Raw genomic sequence first — 23,251 nt, forward strand, 5'->3', positions numbered from 1 at the left:
GTTACCTGCTGCCCAGGCGCCTCGCGATCTAAGACTGGGGTGGGTCGGTGGAGGCGGGGTGGCGTGGTGGGGGGAGGACATTAACCGCAGGCATCTCCAATAGGAGAGTTCTGCCTCCCCCCCCGCCCCCGCCCCGAGCCTCCCACGGTGGGAATTGTCCCGTCTGCCCCCACTCCCCAAATTCCCCTCTTTCCTTCTTATTCCAGCTGATCTTGAATGGCTTGAAGCAGGTTCCGGCTAGAGATTGAGGTCTAGCGGTGGCAGTGAAAGCGCTGAATCCTAACCACTAGACCACCAGGCACAGTGGCCAGTGACCAGGCCTTGGCCCATCAACTGTATAGAAATGAGTTTCCACATAGAGACGGAAAGTATTTTTTGGAAGAAAAAGGGATAGACACATGGGAGGGCCAGGTGGGGGCATTTCTTCTGGGTTTCCTTTGGCCAGTCTTGCTTTGCCTGGTTCTGAGTCTGTATTTGGTTTATTTCACGGTCCTCCCGTCTGCAGGGGCTTGCCTGGTGGCTCAGACGGTAAAGAATCTGCCTGCAATGCAGGAGACCTGGGTTCGATCCCTGACTGGGGAAGATCCCCTGGAGAAGAATATGGCAACCCACTGCAGTATTCTTGCCTGAAGAAGTCCATGGACAGAGGAGCCTGGCAGCCTACAGTCCATGGGACCACAGAGGGTCAGACAGGACTGAGCAACTAACACCCCTATCTGCGCCTCAGCTTCTCTGAGCCAAGATGGATTCCATCGAAGAGGCCTACAGTAGGTTGACATCACTTACCATGAGGTGACGCCCCCCTGCCCTTTGACCTCCAAGGAGCCTTTCTGCGCATGTGTGGTTGAGAATGTCTCCTTGTCTTCAAGAATGAGGAACATGGGGTCTTTTATTTCTTATCTGGGCAGGGCCCAGCGCTTCTCTGGCTTCTCATCTTCGAGAACCTGCCCACAGGGGACAAACTCTGGCTGTTCAGACTGGGTCCATCTATCTCCTCCCCACAGCCACCTGCCTCCAGCTGCCTCCAGCATTCTCATCTCTTTCACCATCTGTTTACTCCTAGTAAATGGCTGAGCTGTGACTCCAACCCTGGGCCTGGTGAAAAACACTTGGACTGAAGCTTCTGTCTGCAGGAATTCTCTGGAATTTATGTTGTGTCCCCAGGGTAGTGTCTCAGAAGCCCAGGCTTGTTCTTAAGTTGAACATCTCTGCCACACAAACTCCTGGGGCGACGACCAGGATAATGCTACATTAGAAACCTGCCCCTCCCCTAAATTGCAGGCAAGGGAATTAATCACAGTAAGGATGGGACCAAGACCCGTTTCTCTCTTGACCTCTGCCATTGCCCTTCACATTTTTTTTTTCCTGATTGCTCTAGATGGTGTGCACTCAAGGACTGACGTTACACATCCTCAGTTCAGTTCAGTCGCTCAGTCGTGTCCAACTCTTTGCTACCCCATGAATCCCAGTACGCCAGGCCTCCCTGTCCATCACCAACTCCCGGAGTTCACTCAGACTCACGTCCATCGAGTCAGTGATGCCATTCAGCCATCTCATCCTCTGTCGTCCCCTTCTTCTCTTGCCCCCAATCCCTCCCAACATCAAAGTCTTTTCCAATGAGTCAACTCATCGCATGATGTGGCCAAAGTACTGGAGTTTCAGCTTTAGCATCAGTCCTTCCAAAGAACACCCAGGACTGATCTCCTTTAGAATGGACTGGTTGGATCTCCTTGCAGTCCAAGGGACTCTCAGGAGTCTTCTCCAACACCACAGTTCAAAAGCATCAATTCTTTGGCGCTCAGCCTTCTTCACAGTCCAGCTCTCACATCCATACATGACTACTGGAAAAACCATAGCCTTGACTAGACAGACCTTAGTCGGCAAAGTAATGTCTCTGCTTTTGAATATACACATCCTAGAAGCAGCCTTCTGAACGCCAGGCCTCCCATGCGTGCGTACTAAGTTGCTTCAGTCGTGTCCGACTCTTTGCAGCACCATGGACTGTAGCCCACCAGGCTCCTCTATCCATAGGATTCTCCGGGCAGGAATACCGCAGTGCGTCACCATGCGCTCCTCCAGGGGATCTTTCTGACCCAGGAATTGAGCTTGCGACTCTTGCGTCTGCTGCGTTGGTAGGCGGGTTCTTTACCACTAGCGCCACCTAGGAGGCTACTAGGAAATCATCAGCAATCCCAGTTATCCCAGTGCTCAGTCATCACAGGCACTATGGAACTGATAGAATGCGTCTCTGTACTTAGTACAGTGTCGATGCTTCTGTCTTGGGGCAGAAAGAATTCAATGAGAGGCAGAGTGACAGGTAAGGAAAGAGTTTATTAGTATAGGAGGCTTGAGTGCTGCACCCTGAGAATTTAGTGGGCTGCAGTTTTATAATCAAAGAAAAAGTGGGGAGGGGGAGAAAACCACCTTTTTCCTCCCTTCTTGAGTAGATGTCAAACTTCCATCATCAGCTCCTCCTTCATGTCAGGTGGAATTTTCATGTCCCTACCTGGTCAAGCCAGCCCTGTTCTGGCACAATGGAAATGAGCAAAGAGGAGGTAACATATGCTAAGAATAGTAAATCATCTCAGGTTTCAGTATAATGTCACCCTTTCCTTATATTTTTATTTTTGGTGTGCCCAGAGGAGCATTTCCTAGGTATTATTAACATACTGAGCTCACTGGACAGGATGTGGGTCTCATTTCACCATAATTTTTACCATTTGGAGGCATGTCTCAGGCTTCTGTTGCGTGGTTTTGTTGCTAAGCAAGTCTGCTTGGCTTTGTGCTTAAGCAAACCTGCTTTCTTCTTCTTTTTTTTTTTTTTAAATATTTATTTGGCCCCACTGGGTCTTAGTTTTGGCATGTGAGATCTTAGTTCCCCGATCAGGGATGGAACCTGTGCCCCCTTCATGGGGTTCCCTGTGCAGTCCTGTGCAGTCCTATGGGCCTCCCAATCACCAGGGAAGTCTCAAACCTGCTATCGAGAATGATCACTGACTTACAGGGGTCTTCCATACTTTTTTTCTCTACTTACAATCCCCCAGTGGGAGGAAGGGCTTCCCTGGTGACTCAGACGGTAAAGAATCTGCCTGCAATGTGGGAGACCTGGGTTGGGAAGATCCCCTGGAGGAGGGCATGGCAATCCACTCCAGTGTTCTTGCCTGGAGAATCCCCATGGACAAAGGAGCCTGGCAGGCTACAGTTCATGGGGTCACAAAGAGTCAGACATGACTGAGAGTCTAAGCACACACACACACACACAGAGTGGGATGAAATACTTAATCACCTACTTTGTCCCTTTACTCTGTCTCTACCAACTAGCTAAATGCCTCATATGCAGTTCTCTACAGCTGCCTCCTCTCCTGAGAAACTGAGGCCCAGAGATGGGTAGGCTTTGCATGAGGTGTAAGTCACTTGCTTGGTCACACAAAAAGGGGTTTAAGCCTCATCTCCCCAGGTCCCCTCCGCTGGAAGCCTGGGAAAGGCACCACAGCGCTGCCATGAGGACAGTGTAAGATCTGCGCCTGTAGCAGCCATGAAATTAAAAGACACTTGCTCCTTGAAAGGAAAAAGTAGCTATGAGAAATCTAGAGAACATACGAAAAAGCAGACATCACTTTGCCAACAAAGATCAATATAGTCAAAACTATGGTTTTTTCAGTAGTCATGTACAGATGTGAGATTTGGACCATAAAGAAGGCTGAGTGCCAAAGAATTGATGCTTTTTTTTTTTTTTTGAATTGATGATTTTGAACTGTGGTGCTGGAGAAGACTCTTAAGAGTCTCTTGGACAGCAAGGAGATCAAATCAGTCAATCCTAAAGGAAATCAACCAAGAATATTCATTGGAAGGACTGATGCTGAAGCTAAAGCTCCAATATTTGGCCACCTGAAGTGAAGAGCCGACTCACTGGAAAAGACCCTGATGCTGGGAAAGATTGAAAGTGGGAGGAGAAAGGGGTGACAGAGGATGAGATGGTTGGATGGCATCACCAGCTCAAAGGACATGAGTTTGAGTAAACTCAGGGAAGCCTGGTGTGCTATAGTCCATGGGGTCGCAAAGAGTCAGACTCAACTTAGCGACTGAACAACAACACTACCACCCATTAAACGCTGCTGCTGCTGCTGCTGAGTCGCTTCAGTCATGTCCAACTCTGTGCGACCCCATAGACGGCAGCTCACCGGGCTCCCCCGTCCCTGGGATTCTCCAGGCGAGAACACTGGAGTAGGTTGCCATTTCCTTCTCCAGTGCAGAAAAGTGAAAGTGAAGTTGCTCAGTCGTGTCCGACTCTTAGCGACCCTATGGACTGCAGCCCACCAGGCACCTCCATCCACGGGATTTTCCAAGCAAGAGTACTGGAGTGGGGTGCCATTGCCTTCTCCACAGTAAACACTACCTCTCATTATTTGTACCATCCACCTTTCCAAGCATTTTCTGATACAGGTTGTAAAATTGTTGTATTATTAATAATGTTTTTAGTGTACATCCACACACAGTTCCTTATCTGAAAGATCTAGGACTAGATAGTATGGATTCTGGAGTTTTGTTTTGTTTTTTTTTTTTAGAAGTCAGTGGGTTGGGAAGATCCCCTGGAGAAGGGAAAGGCTACCCACTCCAGTATTCTGGCCTGGAGAATTCCATGGGCTGTATAGTCCATGGAGTCCCAAAGAATTGGACACGACTGAGTGACCTTCTCTTTCAGAATGTATGTGAGGCATATACAGCATTCTGCAGCATTCCCAGAAGGGTCAGGACAGCCGTCCATGATCACGTGATAATTCTACTTTAAAGCGTGTGTAGAGAGAAGTACACTCTTAGTGGAACAGTTATAAATATGTGATGACAGTTCTGTCAGGTCTTATTGCTTGAAGACTTTGGGGCCTAATTTATGAAGAAAGTTTGCGGGTAAGAGACTGTAGCAATGGTTTTTAGTTTTTTGTTTTTTTTTTTTAATTGATACCATTATTAAGCAACTGCTTTGCAGACTTCAGGTTATATAGATTTACAGGCACTAAACAATTTATTTCAACAGATAAAGCTGGTTTATTACAGATAAAATGGAGAAAAAACACAGGTTATCCCCCCATCAAAATGGATTATTAGAGGGTGTTAAAACCATTGGTAAAAGGTTGTTGGAGAATAGTCCAGAATTATTACCCATCAGATGACTTATTCATTAGAGAGGGGGAAAAATATACCTACCAAGTGAGGGATGGTAGGTGTTGGCAGACAGACTCAAATGATATCCTCAGTAGTGGGACAGCATGACCTCAAGGGTCTCTTGATGTGACATTATAGGAAGTGTACAACATTGCCTAAGCAGAATGCTAGTTAAAAAAATTGTAATCTCGATTTATTTTTTTAAATAATTTTATGTCTTTATTTTTGGCTATGCAGGGCCTTCCTCGCTGGGGGGCTGGTCTCCAGTTGCGGCGCGTGGCGGCTGCCCTCTAGTCGTGGTGCTTGGGCTTCTCATTGCCGTGGCTGCTCTTGTTGCCGAGCAACTAGCTCTAGGGTGTACAGGCTCCACTAGTCGTGGCTCGTGGCCTCCAGAGCACAGGCTCAGTAGTTGTGGCACACGGGCCTAGTTGCTCTGTGGCCTGTGGGATCTTTCTGGACTGGTGATCGAACCCGTGTCTCCTGTAGTGGCAGCCCTGGGTCACCAGGGAAGCCCTAAACCGACATTGAACAATGTGAAAGCAATCAGTATTGAACATAATATAACTGGCCCCTGCCAAAAAACAACTGTCCAGAACTTTTCAAAAAAGTCAACAGGAAAAGCTGAAAAAGAGACTAAAGAGACAAGAACCAGAGTCAGTTTGTGCAGCTTGGCTGGGGCTTGAATTGGTGATTTCCTCTGGGTTCTGTCTTGCTCGGGGCTGGTTTTCTTTTCCTGTCTGATGGTGTCGCTTGTTTCTTGCCATTCTCAACGCAGGCACAAGGCTGCTGTCTGTAGGTGATGGGCTGTGCTTTCTGTTATAAATGTTGACTGTTTTCCTGCCAGGTCACGGCATGAATGCGGGCTTTGTGTCTGGGTGTGGGACTTGCCGCCGGGCTGGCCTCCCACGTGGGTGGTAAGAGACCAGGAGTCCCACTTCCAGCTGCCCTCCCCTCCCCCGCAAGTGCCAGAACAGGACGGGCTTTTTCCAGAAGCCACCACCTAGCCTAGTGACCGCCTCAGGCTGGCAGAGAGCTGGATCTCTTTAGGGAACCGCCCTTCGGTTGTTGTTTTCCTGCCCATGAATGCGGGGTGGCTTGTGCCCTGGGGAAGGCAAGAGGACAGGATGCAGGAAGCTTGGAGAAACCGTCACAGGAGCCTGCCTTGGCTGCATTTTCTCATTCTTGCCCACGCACTGCAGCCCGGGTCCTGTCGGGCTCGCTCTTGCCTGGAGTCCTGTCTTGAGTGCACTGACCTCTTTACTCTGATTCATGTCCCCAAGCCTCTACCTTGTTTGTCTTACCAGAAATGTGTGGAATTTGGAACTTCTCCCAAGTGGTGGTGTGTGTGGCAGTGAAACCTGAGGGAAAGAGGCAGGGCACAACCTTTGAAAGAATGACAGAGCCCGAGGACACGACATGAGCTGATTAGAACCAAATAGGTCCACAATGGTGGGCAGGGTGATTTCCACCAGACCTTGAGCCTCAATATACGCTCATTCGTAACACATTTGCATATGCTAAGTGACACACCCAACAGTGCCTTGACAGTTCCAAGGATGAGCATCAAAGACCAAAAAGTGGGCAGTGGCCTAATCCCTGGAAATCTCCACCCCCTTCCCTCAAATTTCTTGACTTCCTACTTTTGTGTTCCAGTCCCCTATGGTGAAAAGGACATCTTTTTTGGGTATTAATTCTAGAAGGTCTTGTAGGTCTTCATAGAACCATTCAACTTCAGCTTCTCCAGCATTGCTGGTTGGGGCATAGACTTGGATTACTGTGACATCGAATGGTTTGCCTTGGAAATGAACAGAGATCATCCTGTCATTTTTGAGATTTTTCTTCTAAGGGATTCTTGCCCACAGTAGTAGATATAATGGTCATCTGAATTAAATTCGCCCATTCCAGTCCATTTTAGTTCACTGTGAGAGATGGACTATAAAGAAAGCTGAGTGCCAAAGAATTGATGCTTTTGAACTGTGGTGTTGGAGAAGCCTCTTGAGAGTCCCTTGGACTGCAAGGAGATCAAACCTGTCAAGTCAATCATAAAGGAAATCAGTCCTGAATATTCACTGGAAGGATTGATGCTGAAGCTGAAACTCTAATACTTTGGCCACCTGATGGGAAGAAGTGACTCATTGGAAAAGACCCTGATGCTGGGAAAGACTGAAGGCAGGAGGAGAAGGGGATGACAGAGGATGAGATGGTTGGATGGCATCACCGACTCGATGCACATGAGTTTGAGCACACTCCGGGAGTTGGTGATGGACGGGAAAGCCTGGTGTGCTACACCAGGGGGTCACAAAGAGTTGGACATGACTGAGCGACTGAGCTGAACTCCCCCAAATAGTTGGAATAATCCTTCCACTCATTAGCCTATGAAGTTACCCAGCCCATAAAAACTATCCACATCATCACTTGTCTCTCACTGAATCTGCAAAGAGACATCAAAACCCTGAGCTTCATTAAGTCCCGAGACCAGATGTGTGATCTTGGTTAAAAGATCATGGAGTCAAGTTGCAATCTGATTTACAAAGTTACACTAGGCTGAAGAAAGTCCCCCCGCCTCCCCACCAAGATATCTGTGCCCTAATTCTCGGAATCTGTGAATGTTGCCCTTCTGTTGTTCAGTTGCTAAGTCGTGTCCAACTCTTTGTGATCCCATGAACTGCAACACACCAGGCTTCCTTGTCCTTCACTATCTCCTAGCATGAATCCTCAAATTCATGCTCATTGAGTTGGTGATGCTATCTAACCATCTCATCCTCTGTCGCCCCCTTCTCCTTTTGCCTTCAAGCTTTCCCAGCATCAGGGTCTTTTCCAAGGAGTCAACTCTTCGCATCAGGTGGCCGGAGTATTGGCCCATGCATACCTTTCAGTAACACTTCCAATCAATATTCAGGGTTGATTTCCTTTAGGACTTACTGGCTTGATCTCCTTGCGGTCCAAGGAACTCTCAAGAGTCTTGTCCAGTACCATAGTTCAAAATCATCAATTTTTCAGCTCTCAGCCTCCTTTATGGTCTAACTCTCAACATCCGTTCATGACCACTGGAAAAACCATAGCTTTGACTAGACTGACTTTTGTTGGCAAAATGAATGTTGCCTAACACAGCAAAAAATATTATGTGGTTGTGATTGAGTTAAGGATCTTGGGATGCTGAGACCAGCCTGAATACAACTTCGGTATTCTTGCTAGAAAGGAGACAGGAGGAGTCCGTCAGAGGGAGGGCAAAGTGATAACAGAAGCAAAGATGCTAGTGATGGGCTTTGAAGGTGGAGGAAGGGGCCACAAGCCAACTGGAAGCTGAAAAAGGCAAGGACATAGTCTCCCACTCAGAATCTTCTAAAGCAAACAGCCCTGGGCCCCCTTGACTATCGACCTAACTGATTTTGGACCTCTAACCTCTAGAACTGTGAAAGGATAACTTTTGCTGTGTTAAGCCATTGAGTTTATGGTAATTTGTTCCAGCAGCAAAAGGAAACAAATCCGGTCTCCTTCCCCACCCCTGAGCATTGTCAGCTGATCTCCTTTTTTGTTCTATTACTTGCACGTGGGAGTGTATCATACCCTCTAAGGTGCTAAGAGGGTAGGCTTTGGGTCAGACTTTGTTTCTTGGTGACAACAGTGATTCCTGAGTGACCCAAGGCAGCTTGTTCCGTCGTCTCACTGTGCCATCAGTCTCCTTGTGGTATGAGGGTCGAAACCAGTTTCTTTCTTTTTTATTTTTTGGGCTGTGTCATGCAGCAGTCTTAGGTCCCCAACCAGGGATCGAACCTGTGCCTCTTGTAGTGAAAGTGCGGAGTCTTAACCACTGGGCCATCAGGGAAGTCTTGTCTCCATTTTCTTTACTTTTTTAAAAAAATTATTTTTTAATTGGAGGAAAATTGCTTTACAGTGTTGTGATGGTGTCTGCCATCTATAATGCAAATATATTATACACAATCTATTATATGTATATGCCATAATATGCCATAATTATACATAAATCCCCTTCCTCTTGAGCCTCTCTTCCCTCCCCCTAACCTACCTCTAGATTGCCTCCATTTTCTATCAGGCCTGCATATGTTTTGTTTAGTTTTCAGCGTTTTAAAGTGTTCTCATTGAATAGGATAATTATCCTACAGGGTAATTTATTTTGAATAGGATAATATATTTACATGGTATAAGAATTTAAAAGTATAAAAATGTTTCCAGCGCTAATCTCTCTTCTGCCATTCCCTTCAGCCATCCCAGTTATCCACTTGATTCAGATATGTTCTTGCAGATTTTTCTATACATGGACAAGGAATTGCACACACACACACACACAAACACACACTCGCACACACTCTCTCATCAAATGAACAATAGCATACCATATGCTCCCTGTTTGACACTTTGCTTTCATCATATGTATTTTAACAATTCTTTTCTAATATGGTTTATTATAGGATTTTGAATATAACTCCCTGTGCTATCAAAATAGGACCTTGTTATCTATCCATTCTATGTACAGTTTGCATCTGCTAGTCCCAAACTCCCAATGTATCCCTTCTCCCCACCTCCTCTCATTTAGTCTATTTTTTTATTATCTTTCCATATCATTACATAGAGAATTTCCTTTAAAAAAAATTTTTTTTTAATTGGCCATTTGGCTTGTGGGAGCTTAATTCCCCAGCCAAAGATGAGGCCTGCACCCTTGGCAGTGAAAGTCGGAGTCCTAACTACTGGACCACTGGAGAATTCCCATCCTTATTCACTTATTTTTGTGTGAAGGTACTTGATGCTTTTCTCTTGTCCTTTACTGATAGAAAAAAAAAAAGAGTATTTCTAATAGTGCTGCCATGTACAATGTGTGTCATCATAGTATATATTTCTAAAAGTGACTCAGTCACAAGATGTGCATGATTGTGATTCTATTTTAAAATTTTTAAAATTTATTTTTATTTTTTGGCTGTGCCATGTGGTGGGATCCCAGGCACCTGGGATGGAACCTGTGGCACCTCCTGTAGTGGAAGCTTGAAGTCTTAACCTCTGGACTGCCAGGGAAGTCCCTTGGTTGTAATTTTAAAAAGGAACAATGGTACGTGTTGCTGAGTGTGTGGGCAAATTGGAACCCTCATACACTGCTGCTGGTGAAAATGGAAAATGGTGTGGCTGCTTTGAACTATACCAGTCTGGAAAAGGTCCTCAAAAAGTTGAACATAGAGTTCTCATATAACCCTCAGTTCCACTCTGAGGTCTACACCATAGAGAAAGGAAAACATATGTCCACACAAATACCTGTGCACAAGTGTTCATAGCAAGAATATTCATAACAGCCAAAAGACAGAAACAACCCAAGTGTCCATTAACGAATGAATAGATTAACATAATGTGATATTTCGATGCAATGGGACTATATTATTACTTTTATTGGCCTCTCTGTGCAGCATGCAGGATCTTAGTTCCCTGACCAGGGATTGAACCTGCGCCCCCTGCATTGGGAATGCTGTCTTAACCTCTGGACTACCAGGGAAGTCCTGCAATGGAATTCTTGAAACAGGGTTATTGAGCCAGAAAAAGAAATGAGGTACGAATACATGTTACCACCAAGATGAAACTTAAAATAATTATGATAAGTTAAAGGACCCAGGACAGAAACCCACATGCTGTACTGATCCCATTTATTTAGGAATGACCAGAACAGGCAAATCTACAGAGGCACAAAGTAGACGAGTGGTTGCCAAGGCGGGTCTCCCAGGTGGCACTAGTGGTAAAGAATCTGCCTGCCAATGCAGGAGACGTAAGAGACGTGGGTTCGATCCCTGGGTTGGGAAGACCCCCTGGAGTAGGAAGTGGCAACCCTCTCCAGTATTCTTGCCTAGAGAGTCCTGTGGAAAGAGGAGCCTGGTGGGCTACAGTCCATGGGATTGCAAAGAATGCCTGGTGGGCTACAGTCCATGGGGTTGCAAAGAGTCAGACATGACTGAAGCAATACACACACACCGCCCCGAGGGAACTGCAGAGAAAGGAGAGATGTTAAGGTTCTCGAATCAGATAATGGGTGATGGTTGAACAGTATTGTGTACATACTAGAAAACACAGAGTCACACAATTTAATATGATAAATTGTTTTGTTATGTGAATTCTATCTCAATAAAAATGCAATGCTTTATAAAATGGTACGTGCATAAAATTTTCTTAGTTACTGCAGAATTACCCGTTGCTCAGCAATGTATGCAAGCAACCATTTTTCCACGCTGCTGGATTTGCCAACAGCCATGGGGCTTGTGTGTGAATAGGAATATTAACTAATCTTTGTTCTGTGATAAAATCACTAAGCAGTTATTCTTCTATATCAGATTTCCCTAACCCATTAAACAGTCCTTCCAAATGCTATCACTTAAACCCTTCACAAATCTAATATCAGATCCTTGTAAATGTTGTAAGCACCTTAATGGATAGAGGAGGCAATCGTGTGATATGATAATGATTATGAAACTGACTCGTGTCACCGATGTGCTGACACCGCGGGTTTGAATTTGTTGTTTCTTTACGATGGCTGTTCCAATGTGTATTCTTCTTTCCTGTTGGAAGTTATGATTTTATTTGCCCAATGGGAAGAGTCAGGGTTACTGGCTCAGAGTTGCCAAGCTTTTGGGTGGAGGTGGAGCCAGTTTGGAGCTAGTCAACGATTCAGGATCAGTGATGAGATGGGGGAGCACCCATCACAGCAGCCCACCAATGTGGTCGTTCCCCAGGAACTGTCCATGGGATCAGCTCTGAACACGTAGAAAGGCTTTATTTACGACCCCAGTGGGCATGATCCCTGCCCCCTCCCATCATATATGTTCTGAGCATCTTCTCATATCGTATAGGCTGGCACTTTTTGTTCTGAGCCGGACCTGTTTCTTTTAAAAATATTTATTTGACTGCATTGGGTGTTGGTGGTGGCATGCAGGATTGTCGATCTTCTTGCAGCGTGGGGGATCTTTAGCTTCGGCATGCAAACTCTTAGTTGCTGCATGTAGGATCTAGTTTCCTGATCAGGGATCAAACCCGGGCTCCCTGCTCTGGGAATGCGGAGTCTCAGCCACTGGACCAGGGCAGTCCCTGAGCAGGATTTGTTTCTACCCAGTTAAATCCAAAGTCAGTATGGTTTAATAAAACTCCAGCTATTTTTTTTAACTGAGGTAAAAAATATATAACAGAAAATGTGCCAGTTTAGTCCTTTTTAAGAGTATGCTGCTGCAGCACCGGTTGCCTTCATAGTATCTTGCAAACATCACCTTTCTCTATTTCCCAAATATTTCATCACTTCAAACAGAAACTCTGTATCCATTAAGCAATAATTCCTATTCCTTCCTCCCTTCAGCCCCTGCTAACATCTAATTTACTTTCTCTATGAATTGCCAGTTCTAGATACTTCATATTAGTGGAATCATATGGTATTTTTTCTTTGGTGTCTGGCTTACTTCACTTTGCATAATGCTTCCAAGGTTCATGCACGTGGTAGCGTACATCTGAGCCTCATTCCTTTTGATGGCTGAAGAGTATTCCTCTGCGTGGATGTACTGTATTTTATTTATCCCTCCATCAGAGATATTTGGTTTGTGCCTGCCCTTCGGCTACTGTAGATAAAGCTGCTATGAACACTCACCTACAGGTCTCTGCTTGAGTTCCTGTTTCCAGTTCTTTATGGGTATATACCTAGGAGAGGAACTGCACATGTGATTATGGCAATTCTGTTTCACTGTTTGATAACCAGCCGGACAGTTTCCCATGGCATCCGCACCATTTTACATTCCCACTAGCAATGTATGAGGGTTCCAATTTCACCACATCCTCGCCAGCACTTAGTCTCCATTTTTACCATTATTATGGCCATCGTAGTAGTCATATAGTGTTATACAACCTCAGATTTTATTTTTTCTGCCACACTGCATGGCAGGCATGTGGGATCTCAGTTCCCCAAGCAGGGATCAAACCCCTTCCCCCTGTATTATAAGCGGGGAATCTTAACCACTGGACTGCCAGGGAAGTCCCTAACCCCAGCTTTTATCCTCATCAACCATCAAGACCTGAAATGACAAGCTGCTACACGTTTTCTAGTTTGGTGTCTTATCAAATGTTTTCGATGTTTTCCTAAGACAGGACAAATGGTAACTCGCCCAGTCTTAGTTTGGATTTCTCTTCTGGTGAGGAAGAGGATCTTCTTTCTTCTGTTTAAGAATTGCTCGTGTTTCTTTTCCATGATTTTCTGTTCATCTACCTTTTCCCACTTTCCTGCGGTTACTGGTCATATGCTGTGTTTTTAAAATGAAGCATTGGCTACAAACACTGAAAGCTCCAGGGGTGACATCACATAAAATCTAATTTTCCAGCTTCTTTTGGAAGTGCCCTGGCCCGCACACTCGCATGGCAGAGAGTGACTGGAAGAGAGGCTGCTCTGTAGGCTACACCGTCCCCCACACACATTCTGATATGCCTGGGCCCATCACCTGTCACATTACCTGCCTGGCCCTGTGGGCATTTGTGGTGGCATCTCTTGGGATAATCCTTTCAAAGCACTCAGTCCAGGGCCTGGCCCTGCAGAAAATTCAAAACAGTTAGAGAGTAAAGAAATTTCAAAAACAGAGCTGGCCAGTCTCATCTTAGTGATTGATGGTGGTTATGGCACCAGTTAATAAACTAGAAGCACATCTGCTCAGTGATGATGTGCAGAGTTGGAGGGCAGAGAGTTCCAAAGAAAACACACTCAGATTGAGGAAAACCTCTGAATGAAGAGGCAAGTTGCAAATGATGCGGTTCAGGACACGCAGCCCTCAAATGCGGCACATTGGCACTCTGACTATTTTAAGCTGGGGGAGTTTGAAAACGGCAGAAGTAGGGAAATCACTCTGACCTCCTCCTTTCTTTGCCCTTCTTCCCTGAAGTAGGTCATAAAATCATCATGTGAGAGGTGTACGCACCCCACCTCCCATTCCCCCCCACCCCTGCCGTCCCCAACCCCTCACCCCAACCTGGAGGAAAAGAGCGTGGCCTCTGGGAAGACAATGGGAGGAAAAGAAGATTCCTAATCGCTCTGCTGTGAGTTTTACCTGCTCAGTCCCACTTGCAAAATCTAGGAGAATCTCCCACCTCAGGACCCTGTAGGGACTTCCCTGATGGTTCAGTGGCCAAGACTCTAAGCTCCCAATGCCGCGGGCCTAAGTTTGAACTAGGTCTCATATGCTGCAACTAAGAGTTCGCCTGCTACAACTAAGACCCAGAGCAGCCAAATAAATAAAAATTTTTTAAACCATGTAAAGTCTCTTTGGCAATATGAGGGAGTATTTACATGTTCCAGGGGTGAGGACCTAGGTCATTTGGGGGCCAAATTCAACCGACCACAAACCATGGTTCTTTTATTTATTTAACTTCATTAAATAATTTTTTTTCACAGGCATAATTCTCTTACAATTAATACTTGCTACAAAAAGGGCTTGAACATTATCTACAATTACACCACCATTCTGAGGCTGAATATCACAAGCATGACAGTGTACTCAGATCTCAAAAAATCTTTTCATACTTTCCAAATAGTCTTTTCTTTCAGCTATAAAGGTCAGTTACCTGAGCCAAACTTGTTCTTAATAAGTAGAATTTTTGTGTCCATTCAAAGAGTCTCTGCCATCTCTCTGGGCCTATTCATTTGCAGACAGGAATAGAAACTATGACCAGGGTTTTCACATCGTGCACTGACAGGCGATGCTTGCTCTTCTTAGGCTGTCCGGTTTCTCTAAGATACAAGGAGTGACTCTCGGCAGGGCCACGTGGATGAGGAAGTTCCGTGTGGAGGAGATCACATCCTCGCGCATCTTCTCTGCAGGGTCCAGCTTCGGATTCAGGCTCTTGATGCAAAACACTGTGGCTCGGCTTCACCCACGCTTCTATTTTCTTCTTTTTTGACTGTGCCTCAGTGCATGCAGGGTCTTAGTTCCCTGACCAGGGATCAAACCCTTGTGCCCTGCAGCAGTGGAAATGCAGAGTACCAACCATGGTTCTTTTTATTTCAAGAGTCGTCATCATCTGGACTTCCCTGATGGCTTAGCAGTGAGGATACCACCTACCGATGTAGGAGACATGGGTTCGATCCCTGGGTTGGGGAGATCTCCTAGAGAAGGAAATAGCAACCCTCTCCAGGATTCTTGCCTAGGAAAATCCCCTGGACAGAGAGGCCTGGTGGGTTACAGTCCACGGGGTCACAAAAAGTCAGACACGACTTAGTGACTAAACAAGAAGTCCTCATCCTAATAGATATTACACAGTAATGTTCTGTAGTGATGGCTCTTACATACCAGGTGCTGGGCTAAGTGCTTTAGGTATGTTATCTCATCTAATCCTTCCAGCAACCCTCGGAGGCAGGTACCACTGCTGTCCTGAAGATGCAGGTAGAGACAACAGAGGGAAGGGATGAGAAGAGCTCTGACCCCGGAGCCCACTACCGTCATCCTGGGCTGATTCACCCGAGAGCGTGAGAACCGCGGCTACCCCAGGCGCCCCCTTCCCTGGACAGAGGTTTCCTAGGGCTTCACACACTGAATTTTGTACCTTGTTCCTCATGCATTGGCCTCTTCACAAACTCCTCCTGCCATTATTTTATGAAGCTGGCCCACTCAGCAGGAGAAGCCCTGCTGAATCAGAGATCTAAGGGCTGCGGGGTCACCTGTCGGTGCCAGGTGCACGATGGGGAATCTCTGAAAGCCTCAGGCTCAGGTACGCCTACACAAGTCAGGCTTGCTGGGAATCACTGCATGTGACTTTCTCTAAGGCAGTGTTTGCCAAGTATCCAGTGTCTGTAATCGGGATCACCTTTGAAGATCCATGCTTAGGAGGAAAGACAGCCTGTAGTTTTTGTCAAGCTGGCCAGCTGAGCCACCAGGAGACCACGGGTTGCCAGAGGATTGCTGGTGCAGGAGAAGAGATTTTGAAAAGAAATGTATGACTACAGCCTTCGCAAGCAATACTTCCCTGGGGCGAAGAAGCAGAAGAGCAGGACTTACATGATTGATGGCACATGGGCTGGTAGGGGGTTGCCTTATGACTTCCATGAAAAAAATATGTATTTATTAACAATTGTAATGTTTTGGGGAAAACACTGAAAACTCATACAAAGCATGCCAAACTATAAGGTCTTCATTTCATCATTGATGAAAATGAGGCTGATGAGAGAGAGAATGTTGATTAAAAGGGGGTTTGGGGAAAGCTGAGATTTATCTGTCAAACAGAGATCCAAGTTCGAAGTTTATTTTTCTCTTCCTCTTTCTCTCCAGGTTGATAAAACACCTCTGCTGCATGAAGTTATTCAGGGATCTTGGTTCCTCCTAGGTGCTGGTCTTGTCTTTGTGGTCAGATGGCTTATCACAACTACCATACCACACAAGACCATGCCTGGCTGCATGGGAGGATGGGAAATGTAGGTTTTCTATCTGCAGGATCTTATGCCCAATAAGATGCTATTCCCATGGTATTAGTTAGCCATTGTTGTATAACAAATCACTCCCCTACAACACTTATGCGTGCGTACTGTCACTTCAGTCGTGTCCGACTCTTTGCAACCCTGTGGACAGTAGCCCACCAGGCTCCTCTCTGTCCACGGGATTCTCCAGGCAAGAACACTGGAGTGGGTTGCCATGCCCTCCTCCAGGGCATCTTCCCGACCCAGGAATTGAAGCTGAGTCTCTTTTGTCTCCTGCACTGGCAGATGGGTTCTTTACCACCAGAGCCATCTGTGAAGACCCCTAAACACTTAGTGATTTCAAACAATGAACACTTTTTATCTTATGTTGTCGAAGGTCAGGAATCAGTCCCTCTGGGTCAAAGTCTCTTCCCAAACTACAAGTAAGGTGTTGGCCAAGGCTATAGTCATTTCAAAGCAACAGGGGAAAGACAGTTTTTCAAGATTTCTGGCATGCTTGTTGGCAGGTCCCAGGTCCTCACTGGTTATCAGTCAGTTCCTTGCCATCCGGGCCTCTCTGCAGGGTGGCTCAGAGTGTGGCTTCCCTCTGAGCGTGAGAGTGAGTGAGAGAGACTTCACTGGTGGTCTGGTGACTAAAAATCTCCTGCCAATGCAGGAGACACGGGTTTGATCCCTAGTCTGGAAGGATCACTCATGCCATGGAACAACTAAGCCTGTGTGCCGCAATTACTGAGCTCACACAAATACTGAGGCCTGGAAACCTAGAACCCATGCTCTGCAACGGGAGAAACTGCCATGAGGAGCTTGCATACGGCAACTAGAGAGTAGCCTCTGCTCTCTGCAAGCAGAGAAAGCCTGCATGTGCAGCAGTGAAGACCCACCGAAGCCAAAAGTAAAAATTAATTAATTAGAAAGAAAGAAAGCAAGTGAGAGAGGCAGAGAGGGCAAGCAAGAGAAAAGTCACAGCCCTTTTGTAGCCTGATCTCAGAAGTGACATCTCACTACTTTGGCCATTTTCTGTTTGTTCGAAGTGAGCCGCTTACATCCAGTGCACACGCCCAGAGGAGGGGGACTGTGCAGAGGATAAACACGCGGAGCTGGGGGTCACTGGAGGTCAGCTCAGGGGCTTCCTGTGGACCAAAGGGAGGTGGATTGGGGGACAAAGTAGCTGTGTCTTGCACCGTTTCTCTAAGTGAAAATTAGTAACTTACACCAGCGAGGGCCCGTGTAGCAGGAAATGGCAACCCACTCCCAGTATTCTTGCCCTGGAAATCCCATGGACAGAAGAGCCTGGTGGGCTACAGTCTATGGGGTCACAGAGTCAGACACGACCTAGCAACGAAAACAACAACAACCAGTGAGGTGGGGTGGCTTCCTACCAGCAGAGGACAGAGGGTCCAGAAGTGTTCTGATGTCACTGGGAAGACGTTTGTGGATGGAAAAGATCAATTACTTCATGTTTTAAGTTAATCTTCAATACATTAACGCTACCAATGAACAATATAGTCCTCCTTAGCTTCAAACTTTTACTTCCAAATATTACTCTATTTATAAATGCATTAAACTTCATTTTTTATTTATTTAAACTTTTTTTTTTGGAGTATAGTTGATTTACAATGTTGTGTTAGTTTCAGGTATACAGCAAAGTGAATCAGTTATACATATACATATACATATATACATATACATATACATATACATATATCCACTCTTGTTTTCCCACATAGGTATTTACAGAGTATTGAATAGAGGTCCCTGGGCTCTACAGTAGGTCTTTATTTAAATCCAATCATTTTAACGGGCACTTTGAGGGAGGTCTTTGATTAATGTTCAATCAAGTCCAGTTACAACAGCTTCACATCCTATTTAGAATTTGAGTTAATTAAATTTCCTTAAGTGCTCTGCTTTCACACATTTTAACGCATCTCAATTTTCTTTGACCACTCAACAGAAGCTTCTAAAAAGCACAACCTCCCCAGGTTCTTAACTCATATAATAAATTACAAGCATATCAAGATCTTTTAAATATTCTAGTACCATTTACTCACTTTGAAAACTGCCCTTTCACATTTCAGTGAAAAATTACAAGTCTAAAATAATGAATTACTCAATAATACATGTTACGTTGGAAGACTGACATTTACAGGACACGTTTGTCCCATTTTTATGCCAAATTCTCTAAAACATTTCACATATATTAAATACTGAATATCCCAGATGATTCTTAATCATAACATGAAAGTATTAATTCTGTGGGTTCCATTGGCCTTCTGTATGTAATTGTAAGCCTTCTTACAACCGGGCATTAAAAAACATTCTTAAGGAAAATTTTATTAGTGTGGTGAGATTGATTTGTAGCCAGAAATTTGGGGCTGGAACAAGAACAAGAGCTCTGACTTATTGGTTATGAAAAAATCCACAGGGTCCTTTTCAAATAGTTACCAAAACAAAGCGGCTTCACAGGCTCCCAAGTTCTGGTCCCCTGGCTTGTGTCCCAGGTCAGGGTGTACTGTTCCCTCGCATGAGTACCAGTTCACAGCCAGTGAAATCAGAGGAAGTCTGCAAGGCTACCCAGGGTTGCTTACAGCTTGGATTGGCATCAGCTGCTCTGTCTACTGCCCAGCATTCTTTCCTGAGTCTTGCTGTCAGGCCTGGCCACAGCCCCTGGAGGGAGTTAAATGATGTCCAGTGTGTTAATGGAATCACTCAGCATCCCTTTTCCTGGCTCCGCTCTTGGCCAGGCTGAAGTCAGGGTTATGACGCAGAGATGAACAAGGATGTCTTAAGTTTCCCCAGGGATCGGGGATCAGGAATTTGGAGACTATCTCTGGGATAGATCAACTGTCCTGTCTATAGGATGGGAATGTGGGGAGGATGCAACCAACCTGGAATTATCCAGCCTGGGTGTGGAGGGAGCAGCTGGACTCAGATTCTTTTTTCTATGTGTTCTTTTTTTCTTTTTTTTCTGGTCATGCCACGCGGCTTGCAGAATCTTAACTCTGGGACCAGGGACTGAGTCTGGGTGATGGCCAGTGAAAGTGCTGAGTCCTAACCACCGGACTGCCAAGGAATTCTCTGGGCTCAAATTGGAGGGGGATGCAAAGGGCCAACAGGGAGGAAAATCAGAGAACAGGCTTTTGTGGGGGATGAGGGTGGAGGGGGACAGTGGAAGGATGCTGGCCAAGCAACCTCACAGCCCAGCCCTGCTCCTTCCACCCTCACTGAGTAGGGGTGAGGGGGTGGTTCAGTCAGCCCAGACATGAGCACCTCCAGCATGCAGCACCCACTATGTGCGGAGTGCCTTCCTGGATCTTGCTGTCTCCAAACTAGATGAATCATAATCAAGGTAAGAGGCAATCCTGCACAGGACTAGAGCAAGGTGGTGGCAGAGGTGGGGTTGACTCTGCATATATATATTTTAAAATTAATCATCTCAAGTGTGTTTTAGATGGTTGTTGTTCCGTCGCTAAGTCGTGTCTGACCCTTTGTGACCCCATGTAATGTAGCACACCAGGCTTATCTGTCCTTCACTATTCCCCAGAGTTTGCTCAGACTCATGTCCATTGAGTTGGTCATGCTATCCAACCATCTCATCCTCTGTCGTCCCCTTCTCCTCCTACCCTCAATCTTTTCCAGCATCAGGATCTATTCTAATGGGTCGGCTCATCACATCAGGTGGCCAAAGTAATGGAGCTTCAGCTTCAGCATTAGTTCTTCCAGTGAATATTCAGGGTTGATTTCCTGTAGAATTGACTGGTTTGATCTCCTTGCTGTCCAAAGAACTCTCAGGAGTCTTCTCCAGTACCACAGTTCGAAAACATCAATTTAAATGGTAATAAATAATTAAATGTATGTATTTATTACTATTATTAAAAATTTTATTGGAGTATACTTGCTTTACAAAATAATACTAGTTTCTACTCTACTCTACATGTATTTTGAAGGGAAGAAACAGGATTTTCTGTTGGGCTGGGTGGAGAGACAAGAGAGAGAGGAATCCAGAACGAGGCCAGGGTCTCTGATTTGAGTGTCTAGTTAAACAAAAGGAACTTTTCCTGAGAATGGCCTGAGCAAAAGGTTTAGAGGGGCCTGATATTAATTCTTTTCAAGCATGTGCTGTGGACTTCAAGGCACAATGTCCTTCCAAATGTTGTAACCACAATCTGAGCATGAAATACATTTTCCATAGCAATCAGTACACAGAATTTCTTGCAGCTATTTACCCTTACTATATGCCAAGTCAAACATGACTTGGTGACTGAACAACAACAAATATGTTGTGTACTCTGGAAAAATCAATTTTTAATTGTATTCCATTTAAAAACAAAGTGCTAATTATGACTTGTCAGTAAGTCATGCCCAATTTGTAAACCACTATTCTGGGTTCTACCTCTTTGAAACTTGTGTTGGGCTTATTACCGCCCTGGAGAAGTCGGGGAGCTCGGGCTGGGCTGACCACGGGGCAGTCAGAGATGGCTCAGGTGACTGGAGCGGGGGAGATGCTGATGACTGGGGAGACCACGGGGAGGTGGGACCCCTGGGGATCCCTCCAGGGATGGCTATGCTGGGTTAGGGAAAAGTTCAAGTCTGCTGACCCAGCATGGAAAACTGGCAGGGACAGGCACTGAGGGCAGCCAGGGTATTCGAGCACGGAGCAGGGGCAAATAGGCTGCTGGGTGGCCTCTACTCGTGCAGAGGATGGCCGGGATCTGAGGCACCGTGGAAATGCCACCTGCGGGAGAACAGCCCCTCCGATCCAGCTTCTGGGACCACTCTGCTGCTTGCTGACAGTGAGTGCCTGCCCCCTGCTCTCACCATCCCCAGGGTGGGTGCAGTAATTTAATTATGTCCCCAAGGAGCCTGGCTGTCTCTCCTTCCCCCTCACCGTCCTCAGTACATTGGCTTTTATCCTTCAAGGTGGTGGCCTCAGTTGCAGGTGCTATAACTACGCACGGAGGCAGGAAGGAATGGGAATGGAGGGCATCCCCTGCAGAGAACGGGGCCACATGGCCACCTTCCTGCAGGAGCCAGCATCCAACAAAGAGAAATATGTCTGCCTCCTGAGGCTGGCCCGTGGCTGCATCTAAAAAAATATCGTGGGGACTTTCCTGGTGGTCCAGGGGGCTAAGATCCTGCTCTCCCAGTGCAGGGGGCCCAGGTTCCATCCCTGGTTGGGAAACTAGATCCCACAGGGTGCAACTAAGAGTTCTTATGCCCCAACTAAAGATCCTGCATACTGCTACAAAGATCGAAGATCTTCCAAGCCACAACTGAGACCAGGTGCAGTCAAAGAAATAAAAATAAGTATTTTTAAAAATTGCAGTTCTGGGCTTCCCTGGTGGTTCACTGGTTAAAAGTATCTGCCTTGCAATACAGGGGGCATCAGTTTGATCCCTGATCTAGGAAAATCCCACGTGCAGAAAAATCCCAGTAAGCCGACAAGCAGCAACTAGGGAAACCTGCACACCCCAGAGCCCAGGCTGCACAACAAGAGAAGTCACTGCGGTGAAAAGCCCGTGCACGGTGCCTAGAGAGTAGACCCTATTCGCCGTGACTAGAGAAAGCCGGAGCACAGCAACAAAGACCCAGCGCAGCCAAAAATAAATAAATAAATAATAAAAATTATGTATACAGTGTGTGTGTGCGGTTCTGTTAGCGAGGAAAGGGGATGATTGGCAAATAACAAGGCTGCCACAGCAGGACTAAGATGACATCTGCATTTTCTAATAGCAGCCCAGTCATTGCTGAGCACTGGAGCGAGGCCTCAGAAGCACCCTGTGTGTCCCTTTGATTATGGGAGGTGGTGAGGAAGTCTTGAGAAGGAGCAGAAGAGAGAAGGGGGCTTGGCAGTCAATATTCACCAACCTGGGTGGAATATTTTAATATTTAAACAATCCATTTGACTAACAGAGGTAGGTCGTGTCTGACTGCATGTGACCCCATGAACTGTAGCCCACCAGGCTCCTCTGTCCATGGGATTCCCCAGGCAAGAATACTGGAGTGGGTGGCAATTCTCTTCTCCAGGGGATCCTTCCGATCCAGGGATCGAACCCAGGTCTCCTGCATTGCAGATGGATTCTTCATCCACTGAGCTATGAGGGAAATCCCTGGGGATGCTCAAGAAAGCAGAACAGAGTCTTGCACATAAGGAAACAGGCTCGGAGACAGGAACTTATTCAAGATGGCTGAGAGGTGTTAAAGTAGCTTCTAAGCACTAAGGGTGTGCCTCTAATTACATATAATAACAACATAATGATACTAATTACAATCATCTGACAGCTGTCCCTCTATACCAGGCCTTATTCCAAGCATAACACACATGTTAACCACAGTTTAACATGCAGGTGCCTGCTGTTATGTGGGTAGATATGGTACATAGTGAAGATATACCAGGTAAATACTGTTATTGGCAATGTTATGTAGAGGAGGAAGTTCTTGGAAGTTAAGTGGTTCACCCAGGACAATGGTTCTCAACTGGGGTGACTTCGTCCTCCCAGGAGACATTTGGCAGTATTTGAAGGCACTTTGGGGCTTCCCAGGTGGCGCTCGTGGTGAAAAACCTGCCTGTCAAAGCAGGAGACATGAGAGATGTGGGTTTGATCCCGGGGCGGCAAGATCCCCTGGAAGAGGGCATGGCAACCCACTCCAGTATTCTTGCCTGGAGAATCC

General features: G+C 46.1%; 1 protein-coding gene across 1 annotated transcript; it reads right to left on the minus strand.

The window, feature by feature from the left end:
- Positions 1–14,742: 14,742 nt before the first annotated feature.
- Positions 14,743–15,614, minus strand: LOC114117893 (mitochondrial import receptor subunit TOM5 homolog). The gene is made up of 2 exons (XM_042231388.2): positions 15,533–15,614; positions 14,743–15,028 (listed from the first exon to the last, which is right to left on the minus strand). The coding sequence occupies exons 1-2, from the start codon at positions 15,612–15,614 to the stop codon at positions 14,850–14,852; spliced, it is 261 nt and encodes an 86-aa protein (XP_042087322.1). The 3' UTR covers positions 14,743–14,849.
- Positions 15,615–23,251: the final 7,637 nt, after the last annotated feature.

The sequence above is a fragment of the Ovis aries genome, chromosome 14 (assembly GCF_016772045.2).
Source record: "Ovis aries strain OAR_USU_Benz2616 breed Rambouillet chromosome 14, ARS-UI_Ramb_v3.0, whole genome shotgun sequence".
Classification (NCBI taxonomy): domain Eukaryota; kingdom Metazoa; phylum Chordata; class Mammalia; order Artiodactyla; family Bovidae; genus Ovis; species Ovis aries.

Excerpts from the sequence above, each read along its gene's own strand:
- LOC114117893 (XM_042231388.2), bottom strand. The coding sequence starts at position 15,614 with ATGACGGTAGTGGGCTCCGGGGTCAGAGCTCTTCTCATCCCTTCCCTC. Across the intron at positions 15,029-15,532 it reads GCATCTTCAGGACAGCAGTG|TGTTTTGCATCAAGAGCCTG; the intron begins GTACCTGCCTCC and ends GCCGAGCCACAG.